Source organism: Pristiophorus japonicus, chromosome 4 (genome assembly GCF_044704955.1).
Source record: "Pristiophorus japonicus isolate sPriJap1 chromosome 4, sPriJap1.hap1, whole genome shotgun sequence".
NCBI lineage: Eukaryota > Metazoa > Chordata > Chondrichthyes > Pristiophoridae > Pristiophorus > Pristiophorus japonicus.
In genome coordinates, this window is record NC_091980.1 from 245664524 (window position 1) to 245689155 (window position 24632).

Here is a 24632-nt window from a genome sequence, read left to right on the forward strand (position 1 = left end):
AGAGCTGAAGACTATCATTTTGGATTTTTTTTTTTTCAGAAGGCTGTTGACCTCTAATGGCTAATGACTGCCTATTTTTAAGTTATTTTTATTTTGTTCATTTTAGAAGACAGTTCCCCTTTAAGAGCTCATGGCTGCTTTCTAAAATGACAGGCGAGCTTTAAGACAATGCTGCCTCGCTCCAGGAACGCTATAGCCATGTTACTTGGGCGTCCAGCCTGAAACAGCGTGTACAGCCTGAAACAGCGTGCTGCATAGTAGGTTCTGCACTCTGATCATTTAAATTAGCAGTCAGCATCAAAATAACGGTGCTGTCTTGCTCTTTTTACAGGCGCAAGTTAACCTCGCCTCAGGGTGGCACTCCCTGTTTCCCCGCATTATTCGATTTCTAGGCCAATACCATTGTTGACGTTAAGATGGGTGGAATGATGCCAAATTTAGCAGTGCCATGGCCCATGCCTGATCTGCGCATGTGTTTGGGTGACTGCTAAATTCGCCAGGGCCTTTTTTAGGCTGTTATTTTAACGCCTGTTTAAGAATCCCTAGGAGAAATTCAGTGGGTTTTCAGGAGCCTGCTGCAGCTTAAAAAGCAGTTGCCAACAAATCGGTGATTCTTTCAATAAAACTCCTTAATGTGAAGCCAGGGTAGCAGAATTGCTCCACTAGGTTCTACAGCTCTACTGCCACCCGTGATCGCTCCCTCCTGTTCTCCTAACAGGTGGTTTAAGAAGATGATTTGTCGTGGAGAAGAGAAGCTGGGGGTTATCTTTGCATTCGAGGATGATCCTGGAAGAGTGAGAAGTTTTGGCAAAGGGAGCCGGGCTTGATAATGCTTTATGTGATCCAACCAGATCTGGTGATAAATGGCTAAACCAGTTGTCTGCCATAAACATTCTAGTCTGCATCCCTTGGACCAGAGAATAATGGTTTTAATGAGGACAAGAGCATTAAAGGTGGAGGTGACGGTATGATTGAGCAGCTTCAGAAATGTCATGATGATTGGAGGGCCAAAAGGCAAGGCAGTTGGGAATTTGAAAGTGCAATTGAGCGAGAGTTTTTGGACAGTGTGTAGGCTGTATGACTTCTGGTGTGTACACTACTGGTAGAAGGTTTCATTTTTCATCCTGTACCGGAATTATAACAGGTATTTTATGCATAAGATTAAATTGTAGTTCATGGGAAGTTGAGCTTTGTAGTGAGCACAAGAAAAAGGTATTAGACATTAGCTTAAGTTGTAACAGTGCAAATCAAGTCATTAAAAATAGCACACATGGGTATTTCTAGAGCCACATATGCATTAGAAAATAATAACGTATACATATAAAGTGCTTGCCATTTAAATGTTGAGTACAAAATTTAGCCTAACTTAAAAGTGTTAAAGCTATAAATGTGTTGTAGAGGTCAGCCTTTCATGTCTATATCTATCTATTTTATGGATGTCTTCCATACAAAAACCGATAAAATAACAGTACATACCTTCTCTTAGGGAGCTGAAGAAGATTTTTTAATGAAACTTTATGGAAGTAAAACAAAACTAACGAGAGATTCTTCTGAAGAAATTAATACACAAACAAAAACACAAACACAAGAAACTACTCAGAAGGGGAAGACTAAGAAGGCTGAAGTACCTGATATAACCTTTTCCTGCCCCAAGTTTTCATCTTTCAAAAAAACAAAGACTCACAAACTGGACAGATCTCACAGCTTATCAGAAACAGAAGAACGTGATCAACATGACATAACTGCAACAAGCACAGATATAGAATCCCATTTACAAATAGCAGAAACCCCACAAAAAGTGAAAAAAAGGAGAAAAATAAAACTTCCACATATTGGTGCAAGTGGAATTAAAATAGGGAAAACGGAAGCTTCTGAGGCTGAAAAACAAGAACCTTCGACAGGTACCATGGATTCCTCTGCTTTGAAATATGACACGCGACGGATAAGTGCAGATAGTACACCACAAAAAACAAATGACACCACAATGACCATGAAACAATCTGAACCAAAGCTGGAGAATCAAAGTCAAGAAATGGATTGGGACAATGTTAACACTGGATCCAAATTCAAAATGCCAAAACTCAAAATAGCTAAATTTGTACTTTCAGAACCAATTTTGCCCACACATGATATTGCAACCAAATTACCAGAGAAAGGAACATGCTTTCCAACATCAGATACAAATATGGAACACCCAAAATATGAAACTGAGTTTCCAAAAACAGAAAGTGACACAATACCTGCTATCCAGATTACAGATTCTGAAATTAAATTAAAAAATAGTGGAATGTCAAAACTTAAGTCACAAATGGCTAGCGAAGGTGTGGAAACAACTGCGCGGTCAAAACAACAAGATGTCTCACAAAAAGAATTTGATATCACTGATGTTACTTTGACAGCACAAAAGGAGCATGAAGCAAGAATCAGCAAGCAAATTACTGACCTTTCACTTCCAAAATCTGAAACACGAAATGACAAACTTAAGATTAAAAAGCAAGAAAAAATAACAACGCCCAAAATGAAAGATCCCAAACGCAAAACTTCTGGAACTCACCCTAAGTCTTCTACACTTGCAATTGATGTCAGCTTACTGAAAGTTGACATCTCACGAGAAAGCACTGATGTGGATTTGAAAGCACCAGCAATACAAATGATGCCAGGCAACTTGGAGGATGAATTCAGTATTGGGACTATTGAGCTACAAAAAGCTGATGTGGATGTGAAAGTGCCATCAGTAGACATCAAACCAGGCACGTTGGAAGGAGATGTCAGTGTTGGCACCCTTGAGCTTGAAGGCCATGATATCAGTCTAAAAATGCCCAAGGTAAAAAAGCCATCAATAGATATTGGTATTCGTACAGTGAAAGGGAAAATTGATGTTGATACAGCCCTGCCTAAGCCTGAACCTGATGTATCAGCTCCTGGACTGTCCATGGACATCAAAGGTCCAGCGACAGACATCCATGCACCATCAGTAGATGTGGATGTTGATTCAGCAGACCTAAAGGTGAAAGGTGGTGGTTCGAAGTTTAAAATGCCGTCTATGAAAATGCCATCATTTGGAATTTCACGTCCAAAATTCAAAGGTCCTGAAGTGGATGTCAGTATGAAGAAACCAGATATGGATATTTCAGTTGCAAAACCTGAAGTGGATATTAAAGGTCCAGTGATTGATGTTGGGGCACCAGAAGGTGAATTTGGTGTGGGGATACCTGATGTAGACATTGATGGAAGAGGAGGAAAAATAAAAATGCCCAAAATGAAAGGGCCGAAATTTGAATTTTCAGCACCTGACATAAAAGCTCCCAAAATGAACCTTGATGCCAGCCTGCCCAAAGTTGATCTCTCTCTAACAAAATCTGATGTGGATGTGAAAGAGCCATCCGTTGATATCAAACCAGGCATGTTGGCAGGAGATATCTGTGTTGGGACCATTGAGTTGGAAGGCCCTGATATCAGTCTAACAATGCACAAGGTAAAAAAGCCATCAATAGATATTGGTATTCCAACGGTTACAGGAAAAATTGATGTTGATACAGCCCAGCCTCAGCCTGAATTTGACGTATCAACTCCTGGACTGTCCATGGACATCATACATCCAACGACAGACATCCATGGGCCAACAGTAGATGTGGATGTTGACTCAGCAGATCTGAAGATGAAACGCGCTGGTGGTACATTTGAAATGCCAACTATGAAAATGCCATCATTTGGAATTTCACTTCCAAAATTCAAAGGTCCTGAAGTGGATGTCAGTATGAAGAAACCAGATGTGGATATTTCACTTGCAAAACCTAAAGTGGATATTAAAGGCCCAAAGATTGATGTCGGTGCACCAGAAGGTGAAATTGGCATGGGGATGCCTGATGTAGACATTGATGGAGGAAGTGGAAAAATAAAAATGCCCAAAATGAAAGGGCCGAAATTTGGATTTTCTGCACCTGACATAAAAGCTCCCAAAATGAACCTTGACGTCAGCCTGCCCAAAGTTGACCTCTCACTACAGAAAGCTGATGTGGATGTGAAAGTGCCATCAGTAGATATCAAACCAGGCATGTTGGAAAGAGATGCCAGTGTTGGGAGCCTTGAGTTAGAAGCCCCTGATATCAGTCTAAAAATGCCCAAGGTAAAAAAGCCATCAATAGATATTGGTATTCCAATGGTTACAGGTAAAATTGATGTTGATAAAGCCCTGCCTAAGCCTGAACTTGTCGTATCAACTCCTGGACTCTCCTTAGACATCAAAGGTCCAGCGACAGACATCCATGGACCAACAGTAGATGTGGATGTTGATTCAGCAGACATAAAGATGAAAGGTGGTGGCACTAAGTTCAAAATGCCAACTATGAAAATGCCATCATTTGGAATTTCACCTCCAAAATTCAACGGTCCTGAAGTGGATCTCAGTAAGAAGAAACCAGATGTGACTATTTCGCTTGGAAAACCTGAAGTGGATATTAAAGGCCCAAAGATTGATGTTGGGGCACCAGAAGGTGAATTTGGTGTGAGGATACCTGATGTAGACATTGATGGAGGAAGAGGAAAAATAAAAATGCCCAAAATGAAAGGGCCGAAATTTGGAGTTTCTGCACCTGACATAAAAGCTCCCAAAATGAACCTTGACGTCAGCCTGCCCAAAGTTGACATCTCCCTACCAAAACCTGATGTGGATGTGAAAGTGCCATCGATAGCAATCAAACCAGGCATGTTGGAAGGAGATGTCAGTGTTGGTACCCTTGAGTTAGAAGGCTCCGATATCAGTCTAAAAATGCCCAAAGTAAAAAGGCCATCAATAGATATTGGTATTCCAACGGTGAAAGGGAAAATTGATGTTGATACAGCCCTGCCTAAGCCTGAACTTGATCTTTCAGCTCCTGGAATGTCCATGGACATCAAAGGTCCAGCGACAGACATCCATGGTCCAACAGTAGATGTGGATGTTGATTCAGCAGACCTGAAGGTGAAAGGTGCTGGTGGTTCGAAGTTCAAAATGCCAACCATGAAAATGCCATCATTTGGAATTTCACCTCCAAAATTCAAAGGTCCTGAAGTGGATGTCAGTATGAAGAAACCAGATGTGGATATTTCACTTGCAAAACCTGAAGTGGATATTAAAGGCCCAAAGATTGATGTTGGGGCACCAGAAGGTGAATTTGGTGTGGGGATACCTGATGTAGACATTGATGGAAGAAGAGGAAAAACAAAAAAGTCCAAAATGAAAGTGCCGAAATTTGGCTTTTCTGCACCTGACATAAAATCTCCCAAAATGAACCTTGACGTCAGTCTGCCCAAAGTTGACATCTCTCTACCAAAATCTGACGTGGATGTGAAACTGCCATCAGTAGAAATCAAACCAGGCATGTTGGAAGGAGATGTCAGTGTTGCCACCCTTGAGTTAGAAGGCCGTGATATCAGTCTAAAAATGCCCAAGGTAAAAAAGCCATCAATAGATATTGGTATTCCAACGGTGAAAGGGAAAATTGATGTTGATACAGCCCTGCCTAAGCCTGAACTTGATCTTTCAGCTCCGGGACTGTCCATGGACATCAAAGTTCCAGTGACAGACATCCATGGACCAACAGTAGATGTGGATGTTGATTCAGCAGACCGAAAGATGAAAGGTGGTGGCACTAAGTTCAAAATGCCATCTATGAAAATGCCATCATTTGGAATTACACCTCCAAAATTCAAAGGTCCTGAAGTGGATCTCAGTATGAAGAAACCAGATGTGGATATTTCACTTGCAAAACCTGAAGTAGATATTAAAGGCCCAAAGATTGATGTAGGGGCACCAGAAGGTGAATTTGATGTTGAGATACCTGATGTAGACATTGATGGAAGAGGAGGGAAAATAAAAATGCCCAAAATGAAAGGGCCGAAATTTGGCTTTTCTGCACCTGACGTAAAAGCTCCCAAAGTTAACCTTGATGTCAGCCTGCCCAAAGTTGACACCTCTCTACCAAAAGCTGATGTGGATGTGAAAGTGCCAAAACGAGACATCAAACCAGGCATGTTGGAAGGAAATGTCAGCGTTGGGACCTTTGAGTTAGAAGGCCCTGATATCAGTCTAAAAATACCCAAAGTAAAAAAGTCATCAATAGATATTGGTATTCCAACGGTGAAAGGGAAAATTGATGTTGATACAGCCCTGTCTAAGCCTGAACTTGATCTTTCAGCTCCTGGAATGTCCATGGACATCAAAGGTCCAGCGACAGACATCCATGGTCCAACAGTAGATGTGGATGTTGATTCAGCAGACCTAAAGATGAAAGGTGATGGCACTAAGTTCAAAATGCCAACTATCAAAATGCCATCATTTGGAATTTCACCTCCAAAATTCAAAGGTCCTGAAGTGGATGTCAGTATGAAGAAACCAGATGTGGCTATTTCACTTGCAGAACCTGAATTGGATTTTAAAGGCTCAGACATTGATGTTGGGGCACCAGAAGGTGAAATTGGTGTGGGGATACTTGATGTAGACATTGATGGAGGAAGAGGAAAAATAAAAATGCCCAAAATGACAGGGCCGAAATTTGGATTTTCAGCACCTGACATAAAAGCTCCCAAAATGAACCTTGATGTCAGCCTGCCCAAAGTTGACATCTCTCTAACAAAAGGTGATGTGGATTTGAAAGTGCCATCAGTAGACATCAAACCAGGCATGTTGGCAGGAGATGTCTGTGTTGGGACCCTTGAGTTGGAAGCCCCTGATATCAGTCTAACAATGCCCAAGGTAAAAAAGCCATCAATAGATATTGGTATTCCAACGGTTAAAGGTAAAATTGATGTTGATGCAGCCCTGCCTAAGACTGAATTTGACATATCAACTCCTGGACTGTCCATAGACATCAAAGGCCCAGTGACAGACATCCATGCACCAACAGTAGATATGGATGTTGATTCAACAGACCTGAAGGTGAAAGGTGCTGGCGGTACATTTAAAATGCCGTCCGTGAAAATGCCATCATTTGGAGTTTCACTTCCAAAATTCAAAGGTCCTGAAGTGGATCTCAGTATGAAGAAACCAGATGTGGCTATTTCGCTTGGAAAAACTGAAGTGGATATTAAAGGCCTGGACACTGACTTAGCAGCACCAGATGGTGAATTTTGTGTTGAGATACCTGATGTAGATATTAATGGAGGAAGAGGAAAATTAAAAATGCCCAAAATGAAAGGGCCGAAATTTGGATTTTCAGCACCTGACATAAAAGCTCCCAAAATGAACCTTGATGTCAGCCTGCCCAAAGTTGACATCTCTCTACCAATAACAGATGTGGATGTGAAAGTGCCATCAGTAGACATCAAACCAGGCATGTCAGAAGGAAATGTCAGTGTTGGGCCCCTTGAGTTAGAAGGTCCTGATATCAGTCTAAAAAAGCACAAGGTAAAAATGCCATCAATAGATATTGGTATTCCAATGGTTACAGGTAAAATTGATGTTGATACAGCCATGCCTAAGCCTGAATTTGACGTATCAACTCCTGGACTGTCCATAGACATCAAAGGTCCAACGACAGACATCCATGGACCATCCGTAGATGTGGATGTTGATTCAGCAGGTCTGAAGATGAAAGATGCTAGTGGTACATTTAAAATGCCGTCTATGAAAATGCCATCATTTGGAATTTCACTTCCAAAATTCCAAGGTCCTGAATTGGATGTCAGTATGAAGAAACCAGATGTGCATATTTCACTTGCAAAACCTGAAGTGAATATTAAAGGCCCAAAGATTGATGTTGGGGCACCAGAAGGTGAATTTGGTGTGGGGATACCTGTTGAAGACATTGATGGAGGAAGTGGAAAAATAAAAATGCCCAAAATGAAAGGGCCGAAATTTGGCTTTTCTGCACCTGACATAAAAGCTCCCAAAATGAACCTTGATGTCAGCCTGCCCAAAGTTGACATCTCGCTACCAAAATCTGATGCGGATGTGAAAGTGCCATCAGTAGACATCAAACCAGGCATGTCGGAACGAAATGTCAGTGTTGGGCCCCTTGAGTTCGAAGGCCCTAATATGAGTCTCAAACAGCCCAAGGTAAAAAAGCCATCAATAGATATTGGTATTCCAATGGTTACAGGTAAAATTGATGTTGATACAGCCATGCCTAAGCCTGAATTTGACGTATCAACTTCTGGACTGTCCATAGACATCAAAGGTCCAACGACAGACATCCATGGACCATCCGTAGATGTGGATGTTGATTCAGCAGATCTGAAGATGAAAGGTGCAGGTGGTACATTTAAAATGCCGTCTTTGAAAATGCCATCATTTGGAATTTCACTTCCAAAATTCCAAGGTCCTGAATTGGATGTCAGTATGAAGAAACCAGATGTGCATATTTCACTTGCAAAACCTGAAGTGAATATTAAAGGCCCAAAGATTGATGTTGGGGCACCAGAAGGTGAATTTGGTGTGGGGATAGCTGTTGTAGACATTGATGGAGGAAGTGGAAAAACAAAAATGCCCAAAATGAAAGGGCCGAAATTTGGCTTTTCTGCACCTGACATAAAAGCTCCCAAAATGAACCTTGACGTTAGCCTGCCCAAAGTTGACCTCTCTCTACCAAAATCTGATGTGGATGTGAAAGTGCCATCAGTTGACATCAAACCAGGCATGTTGGCAGGAGATGTCAGTGTTGGTACCCTTGAGTTACAAGGCCCTGATATCAGTCTAAAAATGCCCAAGGTAAAAAAGCCATCAATAGATATTGGTATTCCAACGGTGAAAGGGAAAATTGATGTTGATACAGCCCTATCTAAGCCTGAACTTGATCTTTCAGCTACGGGACTGTCCATGGACATCAAAGGTCCAGCGACAGACATCCATGCACCAACAGTAGATGTGGATATTGATTCAGCAGACCTAAAGGTGAAAGGTGGTGGTACTAAGTTCAAAATGCCAACAATGAAAATGCCATCATTTGGAATTTCACATCTAAAATTCAAAGGTCCTGAAGTGGATGTCAGTATGAAGAAACCAGATGTGGATATTTCACTTGTAAAACCTGAAGTGGATATTAAAGGCCCAAAGATTGATGTTGGGGCACCAGAAGGTGAATTTGGTGTGGGGATACCTGATGTAGACACTGATGGAGGAAGTGGAAAAATAAAAATGCCCAAAATGAAAGAGCCGAAATTTGGCTTTTCAGCGCCTGACATAAAAGCTCCCAAAATGAACCTTGACGTCAGCCTGCCCAAAGTTGACATCTCCCTACCAAAAACAGATGTGGATGTGAAAGTGCCATCAGTAGATATCAAACCAAGCATGTTGGAAGGAGATGTCAGTGTTGGGCCCCTTGAGTTAGAAGGCCCTGATATCAGTCTAAAAATGCCCAAGGTAAAAAAGCCATCAATAGATATTGGTATTCCAACAGTGAAAGGGAAAATTGATGTTGATACAGCCCTGCCTAAGGCTGAACTTGATCTTTCAACTCCGGGAATGTCCATGGAGATCAAAGGTCCAGCGACAGACATCCATGCACCAACAGTAGATGTGGATGTTGATTCAGCAGACGTAAAGCTGAAAGATGGTGGTACTAAGTTCAAAATGCCATCTATGAAAATGCCATCATTTGGAATTTCACATCTAAAATTCAAAGGTCCTGAAGTGGACGTCAATATGAAGAAACCAGATGTGGAACTTTCACTTGCAAAACCTGAAGTAGAAGTTAAAGGCCCAAAGATTGATGTTGGGGCACCAGAAGGTGAATTTGGTGTGGGGATACCTGATGTTGACATTGATGGAAGAGGAGGAAAAATAAAAATGCCCAAAATGAAAGGGCCGAAATTTGGCTTTTCTGCTCCTGATATAAAAGCTCCCAAAATCAATCTTGACGTCAGCCTGCCCAAAGTTGACATCTCTCGACCAAAATCTGTTGTGGATGTGAAAGTGCCATCGATAGACATCAAACCAAGCATGTTGGAAGGAAATGTCAGTGTTGGTACCCTTGAGTTAGAAGGCCCTGATATCAGTCTAAAAAAGCCCAAGGTAAAAAAGCCATCAATAGATATTGGTATTCCAAAGGTTACAGGTAAAATTGATGTTGCTACAGCCTTGCCTCAGCCTGAATTTGACGTATCAACTCCTGGACTGTCCATGGACATGAAAGGTCCAACGACAGACATCCATGGACCAACAGTAGATGTGGATGTTGATTCAGCAGATCTGAAGATGAAAGGCGCTGGTGGTACATTTAAAATGCCGTCTATGAAAATGCCATCATTTGGAATTTCACTTCCAAAATTCAAAGGTCCTGAAGTGGATGTCAGTATGAAGAAATCAGATGTGGATATTTCACTTGCAAAACCTGAAGTGGATATTAAATGTTCAAAGATTGATATTGGGGCACCAGAAGGTGAATTTGGTGTAGGGATACCTGATGTAGACATTGATGGAGGAAGTGGAAAAATAAAAATGCCCAAAATGAAAGGGCCGAAATTTGGATTTTCTGCACCTGACATAAAAGCTCCCAAAATGAACCTTGATATCAGCCTGCCCAAAGTTGACCTCTCTCTACCAAAAACAGATGTGGATGTGAAAGTGCCATCAGTAGATATCAAACCAGGCATGTTGGAAGGAGATGTCAGTGTTGGAACCCTTGAGTTGGAAGGACCTGATATCAGTTTAAAAATGCCCAAGGTAAAAAAGCCATCAATAGATATTGGTATTCCAACGGTGAAAGGGAAAATTGATGTTGATACAGCCCTGCCTAAGCCTGAACTTGATCTTTCAGTACCGGGACTGTCCATGGACATCAAAGTTCCAGCGACAGACATCCATGCACCAACAGTAGATATGGATATTGATTCAGCAGACCTAAAGGTGAAAGTTGGTGGTTCTAAGTTCAAAATGCCAACTATAAAAATGCCATCATTTGGAATTTCACTTCCAAAATTCAAAGGTCCTGAAGTGGATGTCAGTATGAAGAAACCAGATGCGGATCTTTCACTTGCAAAACCAGAAGTAGAAATTAAAGGCCCGAAGATTGATGTTGGGGCACCAGAAGGTGAAATTGGTGTGGAGATACCTGATGTAGACATTGATGGAAGAGGAGGAAAAATAAAAATGCCCCAAATGAAAGGGCCGAAATTTGGCTTTTCTGCACCTGATATAAAAGCTCCCAAAATCAATCTTGACATCAGCCTGCCCAAAGTTGACATCTCTCTACCAAAATCTGATGTGGATTTGAAGGTGCCATCAGTAGACATCAAACCAGGAATGTTGGAAGGAGATGTCAGCACTGGGACCCTTGAGTTCGAATGCCCAGATATCAAACTACAAATGCCCAAGGTAAAAAAACCTTCAGTAGATATTGGTATTCCGATGATTACAAGTAAAAATGATGTTGATGCAGCCTTGCCTAAGCCTGAACTTGACGTATCAACTCCTGGACTGTCCATGGACATCAAAGGTACAACGACAGACATCCATGCACCAACAGTAGATGTGGATGTTGATTCAGCTGATCTGAAGGTGAAAGGTGCCGGTGGTACATTTAAAATGCCAACTATGAAAATGCCATCATTTGGAATTTCACTGCCAAAATTCAAAGGTCCTGAAGTGGATGTTAGTATGAAGAAGCCAGATGTGGATATTTCACTTGCAAAACCTGAAGTCGATATTAAAGGCCCAAAGATTGATGTAGGGGCACCAGAAGGTGAATTTGGTGTGGGGATACCTGATGTCGACATTGATGGAAGAGGAGGAAAAATAAAAATGCCCAAAATGAAAGGGCCGAAATTTGGCTTTTCTGCACCTGACATAAAAGCTCCCAAAATGAACCTTGATGTTAGCCTGCCCAAAGTTGACATCTCTCTACCAAAAGCTGAAGTGGATGTGAAAGTGCCATCAGCAGACATCAAACCAGGCATGTTGGCAGGAGACTTCAGTGTTGGTACCCTTGATTTGGAAGGCTCTGATATTAGTCTAAAAATGCCCAAGTTAAAAAAGCCATCAATAGATATTGGTATTCCAACGGTGAAAGGGAAAATTGATGTTGATACAGCCCTGCCTAAGCCTGAACTTCATCTTTCATCTCCGGGACTGTCCATGGACATCAAAGGTCCAGCGACAGACATCCATGCACCAACAGTAGATGTGGATGTTGATTCAGCAGACCTAAAGGTGAAAGGTGGTGGTACATTTAAAATGCCGTCCATGAAACTTCCGTCATTTGGAATTTCACTTCCAGAATTCAAAGGTCCTGAAGTGGATGTCAGTATGAATAAACCAGATGTGGATATTTCACTTGCAAAACCTGAAGTGGATATTAAAGGCCCAAAAATTGATGTTGCGGCACCAGAAGGTGAATTTGGTGTGGGGATACCTGATGTAGACATTGATGGAAGAGGAGGAAAAATAAAAATGCCCAAAATGAAAGGACCGAAATTTGGATTTTCAGCACCTGACATAAAAGCTCCCAAAATGAACGTTGACGTCAGCCTACCCAAAGTTGACCTCTCTCTACAGAAAGCTGATGTGGATTTGAAAGTGCCATCGATAGACATCAAACCAGGCATGTTGGCAGGTGATGTCAGTGTTGGCACCCTTGAGTTAGAAGCCCCTGATATCAGTCTAAAAATGCCCAAGGTAAAAAAGCCATCAATAGATATTGGTATTCCAATGGTGAAAGGGAAAATTGATGTTGATACAGCCCTGCCTAAGCCTGAACTTGATCTTTCAGCTCCTGGACTGTCCATGGACATCAAAATTCCAGCGACAGACATCCATACACCAACAGTAGTTATGGATGTTGATTCAGCAGACCTGAAGGTGAAAGGTGGTGGTTCTAAGTTCAAAATGCCAACTATGAAAATGCCATCATTTGGAATTTCACTTCCAAAATTCAAAGGTCCTGAAGTGGATGTCAGTATGAAGAAACCAGATGTGGATATTTCACTTGCAAAACTTGAAGTGGATAATAAAGGCCCAAAGATTGATGTTGGGGCACCAGAAGGTGAATTTGGTGTGGGGATACCTGATGTAGACATTGATAGAAGAGGAGGAAAAATAAAAATGCCCAAAATGAAAGGGCCGAAATTTGGATTTTCTGCACCTGACATAAAAGCTCCCAAAGTTAACCTTGATGTCAGCCTGCCCAAAGTTGACATTTCTCTACCAAAATCTGATGTGGATGTGAAAGTGCCATCAGTAGACATCAAACCAGGCATGTTGGAAGGAGATGTCAGTGTTGGCACCCTTGAGTTCGAAGGCCCTGATATCAGTCTAAAAATGCCCAATTTAAAAAAGCCGTCAATAGATATTGGTATTCCAACGGTGAAAGGGAAAATTGATGTTGATACAGCCCTGCCTAAGCCTGAACTTGATCTTTCATCTCCGGGACTGTCCATTGACATCAAAGGTCCAGCGACAGACATCCATGCACCAACAGTAGATGTGGATGTTGATTCAGCAGACCTAAAGGTGAAAGGTGGTGGTACATTTAAAATGCCGTCTATGAAACTTCCGTCATTTGGAATTTCACTTCCAGAATTCAAAGGTCCTGAAGTGGATGTCAGTATGAATAAACCAGATATGGATATTTCACTTGCAAAACCTGAAGTGGATATTAAAGGCCCAAAGATTGATGTTGGGGCACCAGAAGGTGAATTTGGTGTGGGGATACCTGATGTAGACATTGATGGAAGAGGAGGAAAAATAAAAATGCCCAAAATTAAAGGGCCGAAATTTGGCTTTTCAGCACCTGACATAAAAGCTCCCAAAATGAACGTTGACGTCAGCCTGCCCAAAGTTGACCTCTCTCTACAGAAAGCTGATGTGGATATGAAAGTGCCATCGATAGACATCAAACCAGGCATGTTGGCAGGTGATGTCAGTGTTGGCACCATTGAGTTAGAAGCCCCTGATATCAGTCTAAAAATGCCCAAGATAAAAAAGCCATCAATAGATATTGGTATTCCAACGGTGAAAGGGAAAATTGATGTTGATACAGCCCTGCCTAAGCCTGAACTTGATCTTTCAGCTCCTGGACTGTCCATGGACATCAAAGTTCCAGCGACAGACATCCATGGACCAACAGTAGTTATGGATGTTGATTCAGCAGACCTGAAGGTGAAAGGTGGTGGTTCTAAGTTCAAAATGCCAACTATGAAAATGCCATCATTTGGAATTTCACTTCCAAAATTCAAAGGTCCTGAAGTGGATGTCAGTATGAAGAAACCAGATATGGATATTTCACTTGCAAAACTTGAAGTGGATAATAAAGGCCCAAAGATTGATGTTGGGGCACCAGAAGGTGAATTTGGTGTGGGGATACCTGATGTAGACATTGATGGAAGAGGAGGAAAAATAAAAATGCCCAAAATGAAAGGGCTGAAATTTGGATTTTCTGCACCTGACATAAAAGCTCCCAAAGTTAACCTTGATGTCAGCCTGCCCAATGTTGACATTTCTCTACCAAAATCTGATGTGGATGTGAAAGTGCCATCAGTAGACATCAAACCAGGCATGTTGGAAGGAGATGTCAGTGTTGGCACCCTTGAGTTCGAAGGCCCTGATATCAGTCTAAAAATGCCCAATTTAAAAAAGCCGTCAATAGATATTGGTATTCCAACGGTGAAAGGGAAAATTGATGTTGATACAGCCCTGCCTAAGCCTGAACTTGATCTTTCATCTCCGGGACTGTCCATTGACATCAAAGGTCCAGCGACAGACATCCATGCACCAACAGTAGATGTGGATGTTGATTCAGCAGACCTAAAGGTGAAAGGTGGTGGTACATTTAAAATGCCGTCTATGAAACTTCCGTCATTTGGAATTTCACTTCCAGAATTCAAAGGTCCTGAAGTGGATGTCAGTATGAATAAACCAGATATGGATATTTCACTTGCAAAACCTGAAGTGGATATTAAAGGCCCAAAGATTGATGTTGGGGCACCAGAAGGTGAATTTGGTGTGGGGATACCTGATGTAGACATTGATGGAAGAGGAGGAAAAATAAAAATGCCCAAAATTAAAGGGCCGAAATTTGGCTTTTCAGCACCTGACATAAAAGCTCCCAAAATGAACGTTGACGTCAGCCTGCCCAAAGTTGACCTCTCTCTACAGAAAGCTGATGTGGATATGAAAGTGCCATCGATAGACATCAAACCAGGCATGTTGGCAAGTGATGTCAGTGTTGGCACCATTGAGTTAGAAGCCCCTGATATCAGTCTAAAAATGCCCAAGATAAAAAAGCCATCAATAGATATTGGTATTCCAACGGTGAAAGGGAAAATTGATGTTGATACAGCCCTGCCTAAGCCTGAACTTGATCTTTCAGCTCCTGGACTGTCCATGGACATCAAAGTTCCAGCGACAGACATCCATGGACCAACAGTAGTTATGGATGTTGATTCAGCAGACCTGAAGGTGAAAGGTGGTGGTTCTAAGTTCAAAATGCCAACTATGAAAATGCCATCATTTGGAATTTCACTTCCAAAATTCAAAGGTCCTGAAGTGGATGTCAGTATGAAGAAACCAGATATGGATATTTCACTTGCAAAACTTGAAGTGGATAATAAAGGCCCAAAGATTGATGTTGGGGCACCAGAAGGTGAATTTGGTGTGGGGATACCTGATGTCGACATTGATGGAAGAGGAGGAAAAATAAAAATGCCCAAAATGAAAGGGCCGAAATTTGGATTTTCAGCACCTGACATAAAAGCTCCCAAAGTTAACCTTGATGTCAGCCTGCCCAAAGTTGACATCTCTCGACCAAAATCTGATGTGGATGTGAAAGTGCCATCAATAGACATCAAACCAGGCATGTTGGAAGGAGATGTCAGTGTTGGCACCCTTGAGTTAGAAGGCCCTGATATCAGTCTAAAAATGCCCAATTTAAAAAAGCCATCAATAGATATTGGTATTCCAATGGTGCAAGGGAAAATTGATGTTGATACAGCCCTGCCAAAGCCTGAACTTAATCTTTCAGCTCCTGGACTGTCCATAGACATCAAAGTTCCAGCGACAGACATCCATGCACCAACAGTAGATATGGATATTGATTCAGCAGACCTAAAGGTGAAAGGTGGTGGTACTAAGTTCAAAATGCCAACTATGAAAATGCCATCATTTGGAATTTCACTTCCAAAATTCAAAGGTCCTGAAGTGGATGTCAGTATGAAGAAACCAGATGTGGATATTTCACTTGCAAAACCTGAAGTCGATATTAAAGGCACAAAGATTGATGTAGTGGCATCAGAAGGAGAATTTGGTGTGGGGATACCTGATGTAGATATTGAAGGAAGAGGAAAAATAAAAATGCCCAAAATGAAAGGGCCGAAATTTGGCTTTGCTGCACCTGACATAAAAGCTCCCAAAATGAACGTTGACGTCAGCCTGCCCAAAGTTGACATCTCTTTACCAAAATCTGATGTGGATGTGAAAGTGCCATCAGTAGATTTCAAACCAGGAATGTTGGAAGGAGATGTCAGTGTTGGGACCCTTGAGTTGGAATGCCCAGATATCAGTCTAAAAATGCCCAAGGTAAAAAAACCATCAATAGATATTGGTATTCCAACGGTTACAGGTAAGATCGATGTTGATACAGCCCTGCCTAAGCCTGAACTTGATGGATCAACTCCTGGAATGTCCATAGACATCAAAGGTCAATCGACAAACATCCATGGACCAACAGTAGATGTGGATGTTGATTCAGCAGACCTAAAGGTGAAAGGTGCTGGTGGTACATTTAAAATGCCGTCTATGAAAATGCCATCATTTGGAATTTCACTGCCAAAATTCAAAGGTCCTGAGTTGGATGTCAGTATGAAGAAACCAGATGTGGATATTTCAGTTGCAACACCTGAAGTGGATATTAAAGGCCCAAAGATTGATGTTGGGGCACCAGGAGGTGAATTTGGTGTGTGGATACCTGATGTAGACATTGATGGAGAAAGTGGAAAAATAAAAATGCCCAAAATGAAAGGGCCGAAATTTGGATTTTCAGCACCTGACATAAAAGCTCCCAAAATGAACCTTGACATCAGCCTGCCCAAAGTTGACATCTCTCTAACAAAATCTGATGTGGATGTGAAAGTGCCATCCACAGACATCAAACCAGGCATGTTGGAAGGAGATGTCAGTGTTGGGCCGCTTGAGTTAGAAGGCCCTGACATCAGTCTAAAAAAACCCAAGGTAAAAAAGCCATCAATAGATATTGGTATTCCAATGGTTACAGGTAAAATTGATGTTGATACAGCCTTGCTTAAGCCTGAATTTGACGTATCAACTCCTGGACTGTCCATAGACATTAAAGGTCCAACGACAGACATCCATGGACCAACAGTAGATGTGGATGTTGATTCAGCAGGCCTAAAGGTGAAAGGTGCTGGTGGTACATTTAAAATGCCGTCTTTGAAAATGCCATCATTTGGAATTTCACGTCCAAAACTCAAAGGTCCTGAAGTGGATGTCAGTATGAAGAAACCAGATGTGGATACTTCACTTGCAAAACCTGAAGTGGATATTAAAGGTCCAAAGATTGATGTTGGGGCACCAGAAGGTGAATTTGGTGTGGGGATACCTGATGTAGACATTGATGGAAGAGGAGGAAAAATAAAAATGCCCAAAATGAAAGGGCCGAAATTTGGATTTTCTGCACCTGACATAAAAGCTCCCAAAGTTAACCTTGATGTCAGCCTGCCCAAAGTTGATATCTCTCTACAAAAATCTGATGTGGATGTGAAATTGCCATCAGTAGATATCAAACCAGGCATGTTGGAAGGAGATGTCAGTGTTGGCACCCTTGAGTTAGAAGGCCCTGATATCAGTCTAAAAATGCCCAAGATAAAAAAGCCATCAAAAGATATTGGTATTCCAACGTTGAAAGGGAAAGTTGATGTTGATACAGCCCTGCCTAAGCCTGAACTTGATCTTTCAGCTCCTGGACTGTCCATAGACATCAAAGTTCCAGCGACAGACATCCATGCACCAACAGTAGATATGGATGTTGATTCAGTAGACCTAAAGGTGAAAGGTGGTGGTACTAAGTTCAAAATGCCAACTATGAAAATGCCATCATTTGGAATTTCACTTCCAAAATTCAAAGGTCCTGAAGTGGATGTCAGTATGAAGAGACCAGATGTGGATATTTCACTTTGCAAACCTGAAGTCGATATTAAAGGCCCAAAGATTGATGTCGGGGTACCAGAAGGTGAATTTGGTGTGGGGATACCTGATGTAGATATTGAAGGAAGAGGAGGAAAAATAAAAATGCCCAAAATGAAAGGGCCGAAATTTGGCTTTTCTGCACCTGACATAAAAGCTCCCAAAATGAACGATGATGTCAGCCTGCCCAAAGTTGACATCTCTCTACCAAAATCTGATGTGGATGTGAATGTGCCGTCAGTAGACTTCAAACCAGGAATGTTGGAAGGAGATGTCAGTGTTGGGACCCTTGAGTTGGAATGCCCAGATATCAGTCTAAAAATGCCCAAGGTAAAAAAATCATCAATAGATGTTGGTATTCCAACGGTTACAGGTAAAATCGATGTTGATATTGCCCTGCCTAAGCCTGAACTTGATGGATCAACTCCTGAACTGTCCATAGACATCAAAGGTCAATCGACAAACATCCATGGACCAACAGTAGATGTGGATGTTGATTCAGCAGACCTAAAGGTGAAAGGCGCTGGTGGTACATTTAAAATGCCGTCTATGAAAATGCCATCATTTGGAATTTCACTGCCAAAATTCAAAGGTCCTGAGTTGGATGTCAGTATGAAGAAACCAGATGTGGATATTTCAGTTGCAACACCTGAAGTGGATATTAAAGGCCCAAAGATTGATGTTGGGGCACCAGAAGGTGAATTTGGTGTGGGGATACCTGATGTAGACATTGATGGAGAAAGTGGAAAAATAAAAATGCCCAAAATGAAAGGGCCGAAATTTGGATTTTCTGCACCTGACATAAAAGCTCCCAAAATGAACCTTGATGTCAGCCTGCCCAAAGTTGACCTCTCTCTACCAAAAACAGCTGTGGATGTGAAAGTGCCATCAGTAGACATCGAACCAGACATGTTGGCAGGTGATGTCAGTGTTGGCACCCTTGAGTTAGAAGGCCCTGATATCAGTCTAAAAATGCCCAAGTTAAAAAAGCCATCAATAGATATTGGTATTCCAACAGTGAAAGGGAACATTGATGTTGATACAGTCCTGCCTAAGCCTGAACCTCATCTTTCAGCTCCGGGACTGTCCATGGACATCAAAGTTCCAGCGACAGACATCCATACACCAACAGTAGATATGGATGTTGATAAAGCAGGCTTAAAGGTGAAAGGTGGTGGTACTAAGTTCAAAATGCCAACTATGAAAATGCCATCATTTGGAATTTCACTTCCAAAATTCAAAGGTCCTGAAGTGGATGTCAGTATGAAGAAACCAGATGTGGATATTTCACTTGCAAAACCTGAAGTGCATATTAAAGGCCCAAAGATTGATGTAGGGGCACCAGATGGTGAATTTGGTGTGGGGATACCTGATGTAGACATTGATGGAGGAAGTGGAAAAATAAAAATGCTCAAAATGAAAGGGCCGAAATTTGGATTTTCCGCACCTGACATAAAAGCTCCCAAAATGAACGTTGACGTCAGCCTGCCCAAAGTTGACCTCTCTCTACCAAAAACAGATGTGATTGTGAAAGTGCCATCAGTAGACATCGAACCAGGCATGTTGGCAGGTGATGTCAGTGTTGGCACCCTTGAGTTAGAAGGCCCTGATATCAGTCTAAAAATGCCCAAGGTAAAAAAGCCATCAATAGATATTGGTATTCCAACAGTGAAAGGGAAAATTGATGTTGATACAGCCGTGCTTAAGCCTGAACTTGACGTATCAACTCCTGGACTGTCCATGGACATCAAAGTTCCAGCGACAGACATCCATGCACCAACAGTAGATGTGGATGTTGATAAAGCAGGCTTAAAGGTGAAAGGTGGTGGTACTAAGTTCAAAATGCCGTCTATGAAAATGCCATCATTTGGAATTTCACTTCCAAAATTCAAAGGTCCTGAAGTGGATGTCAGTATGAAGAAACCAGATGTGGATATTTCACTTGCCAAACCTGAAGTCGATTTTAAAGGCCCAAAGATTGATGTAGGGGCACCAGAAATTGAAATTGGCATGGGGATGCCTGATGTAGACATTGATGGAAGAGGAGGAAAAATAAAAATGCCCAAAATGAAAGGGCCGAAATTTGGCTTTTCTGCACCTGACATAAAAGCTCCCAAAATGAACGTTGATGTCAGCCTGCCCAAAGTTGACATCTCTCTACCAAAATCGGATGTGGATGTGGAGGTGCCATCGATAGACATCAAACCAGGAATGTTGGAAGGAAATGTCAGTGTTGGGACCCTTGAGTTGGAATGCCCAGATATCAGTCTACAAATGCCCAAGGTAAAAAAACCTTCAGTAGATATTGGTAATGCAATGGTTACAGGTAAAATTGATGTTGATGCAGCCCTGCCTAAGCCTGAATTTGACGTATCAACTCCTGGACTGTCCATAGACATCAAAGGTCCAGCGACAGACATCCATGGACCAACAGTAGATGTGGATGTTGATTCAGCAGATCTGAAGATGAAAGGTGCTGGTGGTACATTTAAATTGCCGTCTATGAAAATGCCATCATTTGGAATTTCATTTCCAAAATTCCAAGGTCCTGAAGTGGATCTCAGTATGAAGAAACCAGATGTGGATATTTCACTTGCAAAACCTGAAGTAGATATTAAAGGCCCAAAGATTGATGTAGGGGCACCAAAAGGTGAATTTGGTGTGGGGATACCTGATGTAGACATTGATGGAGGAAGTGAAAATATAAAAATGCCCAAAATGAAAGGGCCGAAATTCGGCTTTTCTGCACCTGACATAAAAGCTCCGAAAATGAACGTTGACGTCAGCCTGCCCAAAGTTGACATCTCTCTACATAAAGCTGAAGTAGATGTGAAAGTGCCATCAGTAGACATCGAACCAGGCATGTTGGCAGGAGATGTCAGTGTTGGGACGATTGATTTGAATGCCCCTGATATCAGTCTAAAAATGCCCAAGGTAAAAAAGCCATCAATAGATATTGGTATTCCAACGGTGAAGGGGAAAATTGATGTTGATACAGCGCTGTCTAAGCCTGAACTTGAACTTTCAGCTCTTGGATTGTCCATGGACATCAAAGGTCCAACGACAGACATCCATGCACCAACAGTAGACGTGGATTTTGATTCAGCAGACCTAAAGGTGAAAGGTGGTGGTTCTAAGTTTAAAATGCCAACTATGAAAATGCCATCATTTGGAATTTCACTTCCAAAATTCAAAGGTTCTGAAGTGGATGTCAGTATGAAGAAACCAGATGTGGATATTTCACTTGCAAAACCTGAAGTGGATATTAAAGGCCCAAAGATTGATGTAGGGGCACCAGATGGTGAATTTGGTGTGGGGATACCTGATGTAGACATTGATGGAGGAAGTGGAAAAATAAAAATGCTCAAAATGAAAGGACCGAAATTTGGCTTTTCTGCACCTGACATAAAAGCTCCCAAAGTGAATCTTGATGTCAGCCTGCCCAGAGTTGACATCTCCCTACCAAAATCTGATGTGGATGTGAAAGTGCCATCAGTTGATATCAAAGCAGGCATGTTGGAAGGAGATGTCAGTGTTGGCACCATTGAGTTAGAAGGCCCTGATATCAGTCTAAAAATGCCCAAGGTAAAAAAGCCATCAATAGATATTGGTATTCCAACGGTGAAAGGGAAAATTGATGTTGATACAGCCCTGCCTAAGGCTGAACTTGATCTTTCAGCTCCGGGACTGTCCATGGATATCAAAGGTCCAGCGACAGACATCCATGCACCAACAGTAGATGTGGATATTGATTCAGCAGACGTAAAGGTGAAAGGTGGTGGTACTAAGTTTAAAATGCCAACTATGAAAATGCCATCATTTGGAATTTCACTTCCAAAATTCAAAGGTCCTGAAGTGGATCTCAGTATGAAGAAACCAGATGTGGATATTTCACTTGCAAAACCTGAAGTAGATATTAAAGGCACAAAGATTGATGTTGGGGCACCAGAAGGTGAAGTTGGTGTGGGGATACCTGATGTAGACATTGATGGAAGAGGAGGAAAAATAAAAATGCCCAAAATGAAAGGGCCGAAATTTGGCTTTTCTGCACCTGACATGAAAGCTCCCAAAATGAACCTTGATGTCAGCCTGCCCAAAGTTGACATCTCTCTACCAAAATCTGATGTGGATTTGAAAGTGCCATCTGTAGACATCAAACCAGGCATGTTGGCAGGAGATGTCAGTGTTGGGACCCTTGAGTTGGAAGGACCTGATATCAGTCTAAGAATGCTCAAGGTAAAAAAACCTTCACTAGATATTGGTATTCCAATGGTTACAGGTAAAATTGATGTTGATACAGCCCTGCCTCAGCCTGAACTTGACGTATCATCTCCTGGACTGTCCGTAGACATCAAAGGTCCAGCGACAGACATCCATGGACCATCAGTAGATGTGGATGTTGAGTCAGCAGACCTGAAGGTGAAAGGTGCTGGTGGTAAATTTAAAATGCCAGCTATGAAAATGCCATCATTTGGAATTTCATTTCCCAAAATCAAAGGTCCTGAAGTGGATGTCAGTATGAAGAAACCAGATGTGGATATTTCACTTGCAAAACCTGAAGTGGATATTAAAGGCCCAAATATTGATGTAAGAGCACCAGAAGGTGAATTTCATGTGGAGATACCTGATGTAGACAGTGCAGGAGGTGGAGGAGGAAAAATAAAAATGCCCAAAATGAAAATGCCAAAATTTGGATTTTCAGCACCTGATATAAAAGCTCCCAGGATGAACCTTGATGTCAACCTGCCCCAAGTTGACCTCTCTCTACCAAAAGCTGATGTGGATGTGCAAGGGCCATCGGTAGACCTAATACCAGGCATGTTGGCAGGTGATCTCAGTTTTGAGACATTTAAGTTGGAAGGACCTGATATCAGTCTAAAAATGCCCAAGATAAAAAAGCCATCAATAGATACTGATATTCCAACGGTGAAAGGGAAAACCGATGTGGATGCAACCCTGTCTAAGCCTGAACTTGATTTTTCAGCTCCTGGACTGTCAGTGGACATCAAAGGTCCAGCGACAGACATCCATGCACCAGCAGTAGATGTGGATGTTGATTCAGCAGACCTAAAGGTGAAAGGTGGTGGCACTAAGTTCAAAATGCCGACTGTGAAAATGCCATCATTTGGAATTTCACTTCCAAAATTCAAAGGTCCTGAAGTGGATCTCAGTATGACGAAGCCAGATGTAGATATTTCACTTGCAAAACCTTTAGTGGATATTAAAGACCCAAAGATTGATGTAGGAGCACCAGAAGGTGAAATAGATGTGAAGATGCCTGATGTAGGAGAAGGAAGGCACACAAAAATGTCAAAACTTGATCGGCCAAAAGTTGGAATTTCTGGATCTGAAATTAAGTGTCCTAAATTTGACATTGATGTCAGCCTGCTTAAAGCAGGCAGCTATCTCCCTGACGGTGATGCTGAGGTAAAATTGACTGCAGTAAAAGTGAAACCTGGGAAGATGGTTGATGATCTCAATGTTGGCGATATTGAACTACAAGGCCCTGATGCCAAGGTAAAATTCTCAAAGATACAAAAGCCGTTAATAGTGGAGGGTAATGTTGATGTTGCAAGCCAGTCGAAATTTGAACTTGATATGAAGGTGCCTGATATTTCAGTGGACTTCGAAAGTCCAGAGACTGTCATGCTTGCATCAAGATTAAATGTGGATGCTGATTCAGTGGCTATTAAGGCAGAAGACACAGATCCTAATTTGAAAATGCCAGAGATGAAAGTGTCATTATTTGGAGTTTCCCCTTCCAAATTTATGTTTCCTGATGTGGACTTTGGTATGAACACAACAGACAAAGATGTTTCGCTATCTCAAGATCTTGATGATGCCAAGGCTGTGACAAGAAAAACAGGTACTGATATTGATGGAATGGCATTTGATTTATAAGTTGATAATGTAGCAGGAAAATTGTTTAGTTGATAATAGTATGTCAATTTGAAATATTGGAGCTAACACATCTGGGAGATGAAATGGTCTTTGATGGCAAAATGGGCGATAGCAAATAGGCAGCCTGCTTTACACCCCACCCAAGTTTCCTTTCCGTTGAACTCCATGGAAGATAAAATCAGCTGGTGTCTAAAACAGGCAGCCAGTTATTTATCGCCTATTTTGCACCAATTTCACCCCCCTGATGTTCAGAAAGGTATTTCATCCCAAAACTGGGTTCCATTTGGTAATGGATTATATTTAGATAGCAAATTAAATGTTGTTAAAACTGAGATTAATTTGGAAATGCTTAGCTTTGGAATGAATGGCAAATGATTTCGCATTGAGGATGTTGATATGAAATTAACATGGCAGCAATTTGAAGGAAAGCGTCATACGGTGAAAGGAAAGTGTACCTGAAAAGTTTAGAATGTAATATCCAACCATCGTTGTTCGCTACTATTACAGACACTAAAGAAACAGGAGATACAAGAGACCAATTTATTGTTCCTGAGAAGAAAAAAATTGAGATGTGGCATTTCACTATTAAAAATGAGTGCCTCCAAAAGACTGGAACAGTGAC

The 24632-nt window shown here is 41.6% G+C and overlaps 1 protein-coding gene across 2 annotated transcripts in view; it reads left to right on the top strand.

The window, feature by feature from the left end:
• The window catches only part of LOC139263344 (neuroblast differentiation-associated protein AHNAK-like), a 163253-nt gene that overhangs the window by 133112 nt on the left and 5509 nt on the right, over positions 1-24632 (top strand). Inside the window, exon 7 of one of the 2 annotated variants that reach the window (XM_070879255.1) lies at positions 1487-23975. In XM_070879255.1, coding sequence (XP_070735356.1) covers positions 1487-23975 — 22489 coding nt within the window. The remainder of the gene's footprint in view (positions 1-1486; positions 23976-24632) is intronic. The other variant, XM_070879256.1, reaches the window with a different exon arrangement.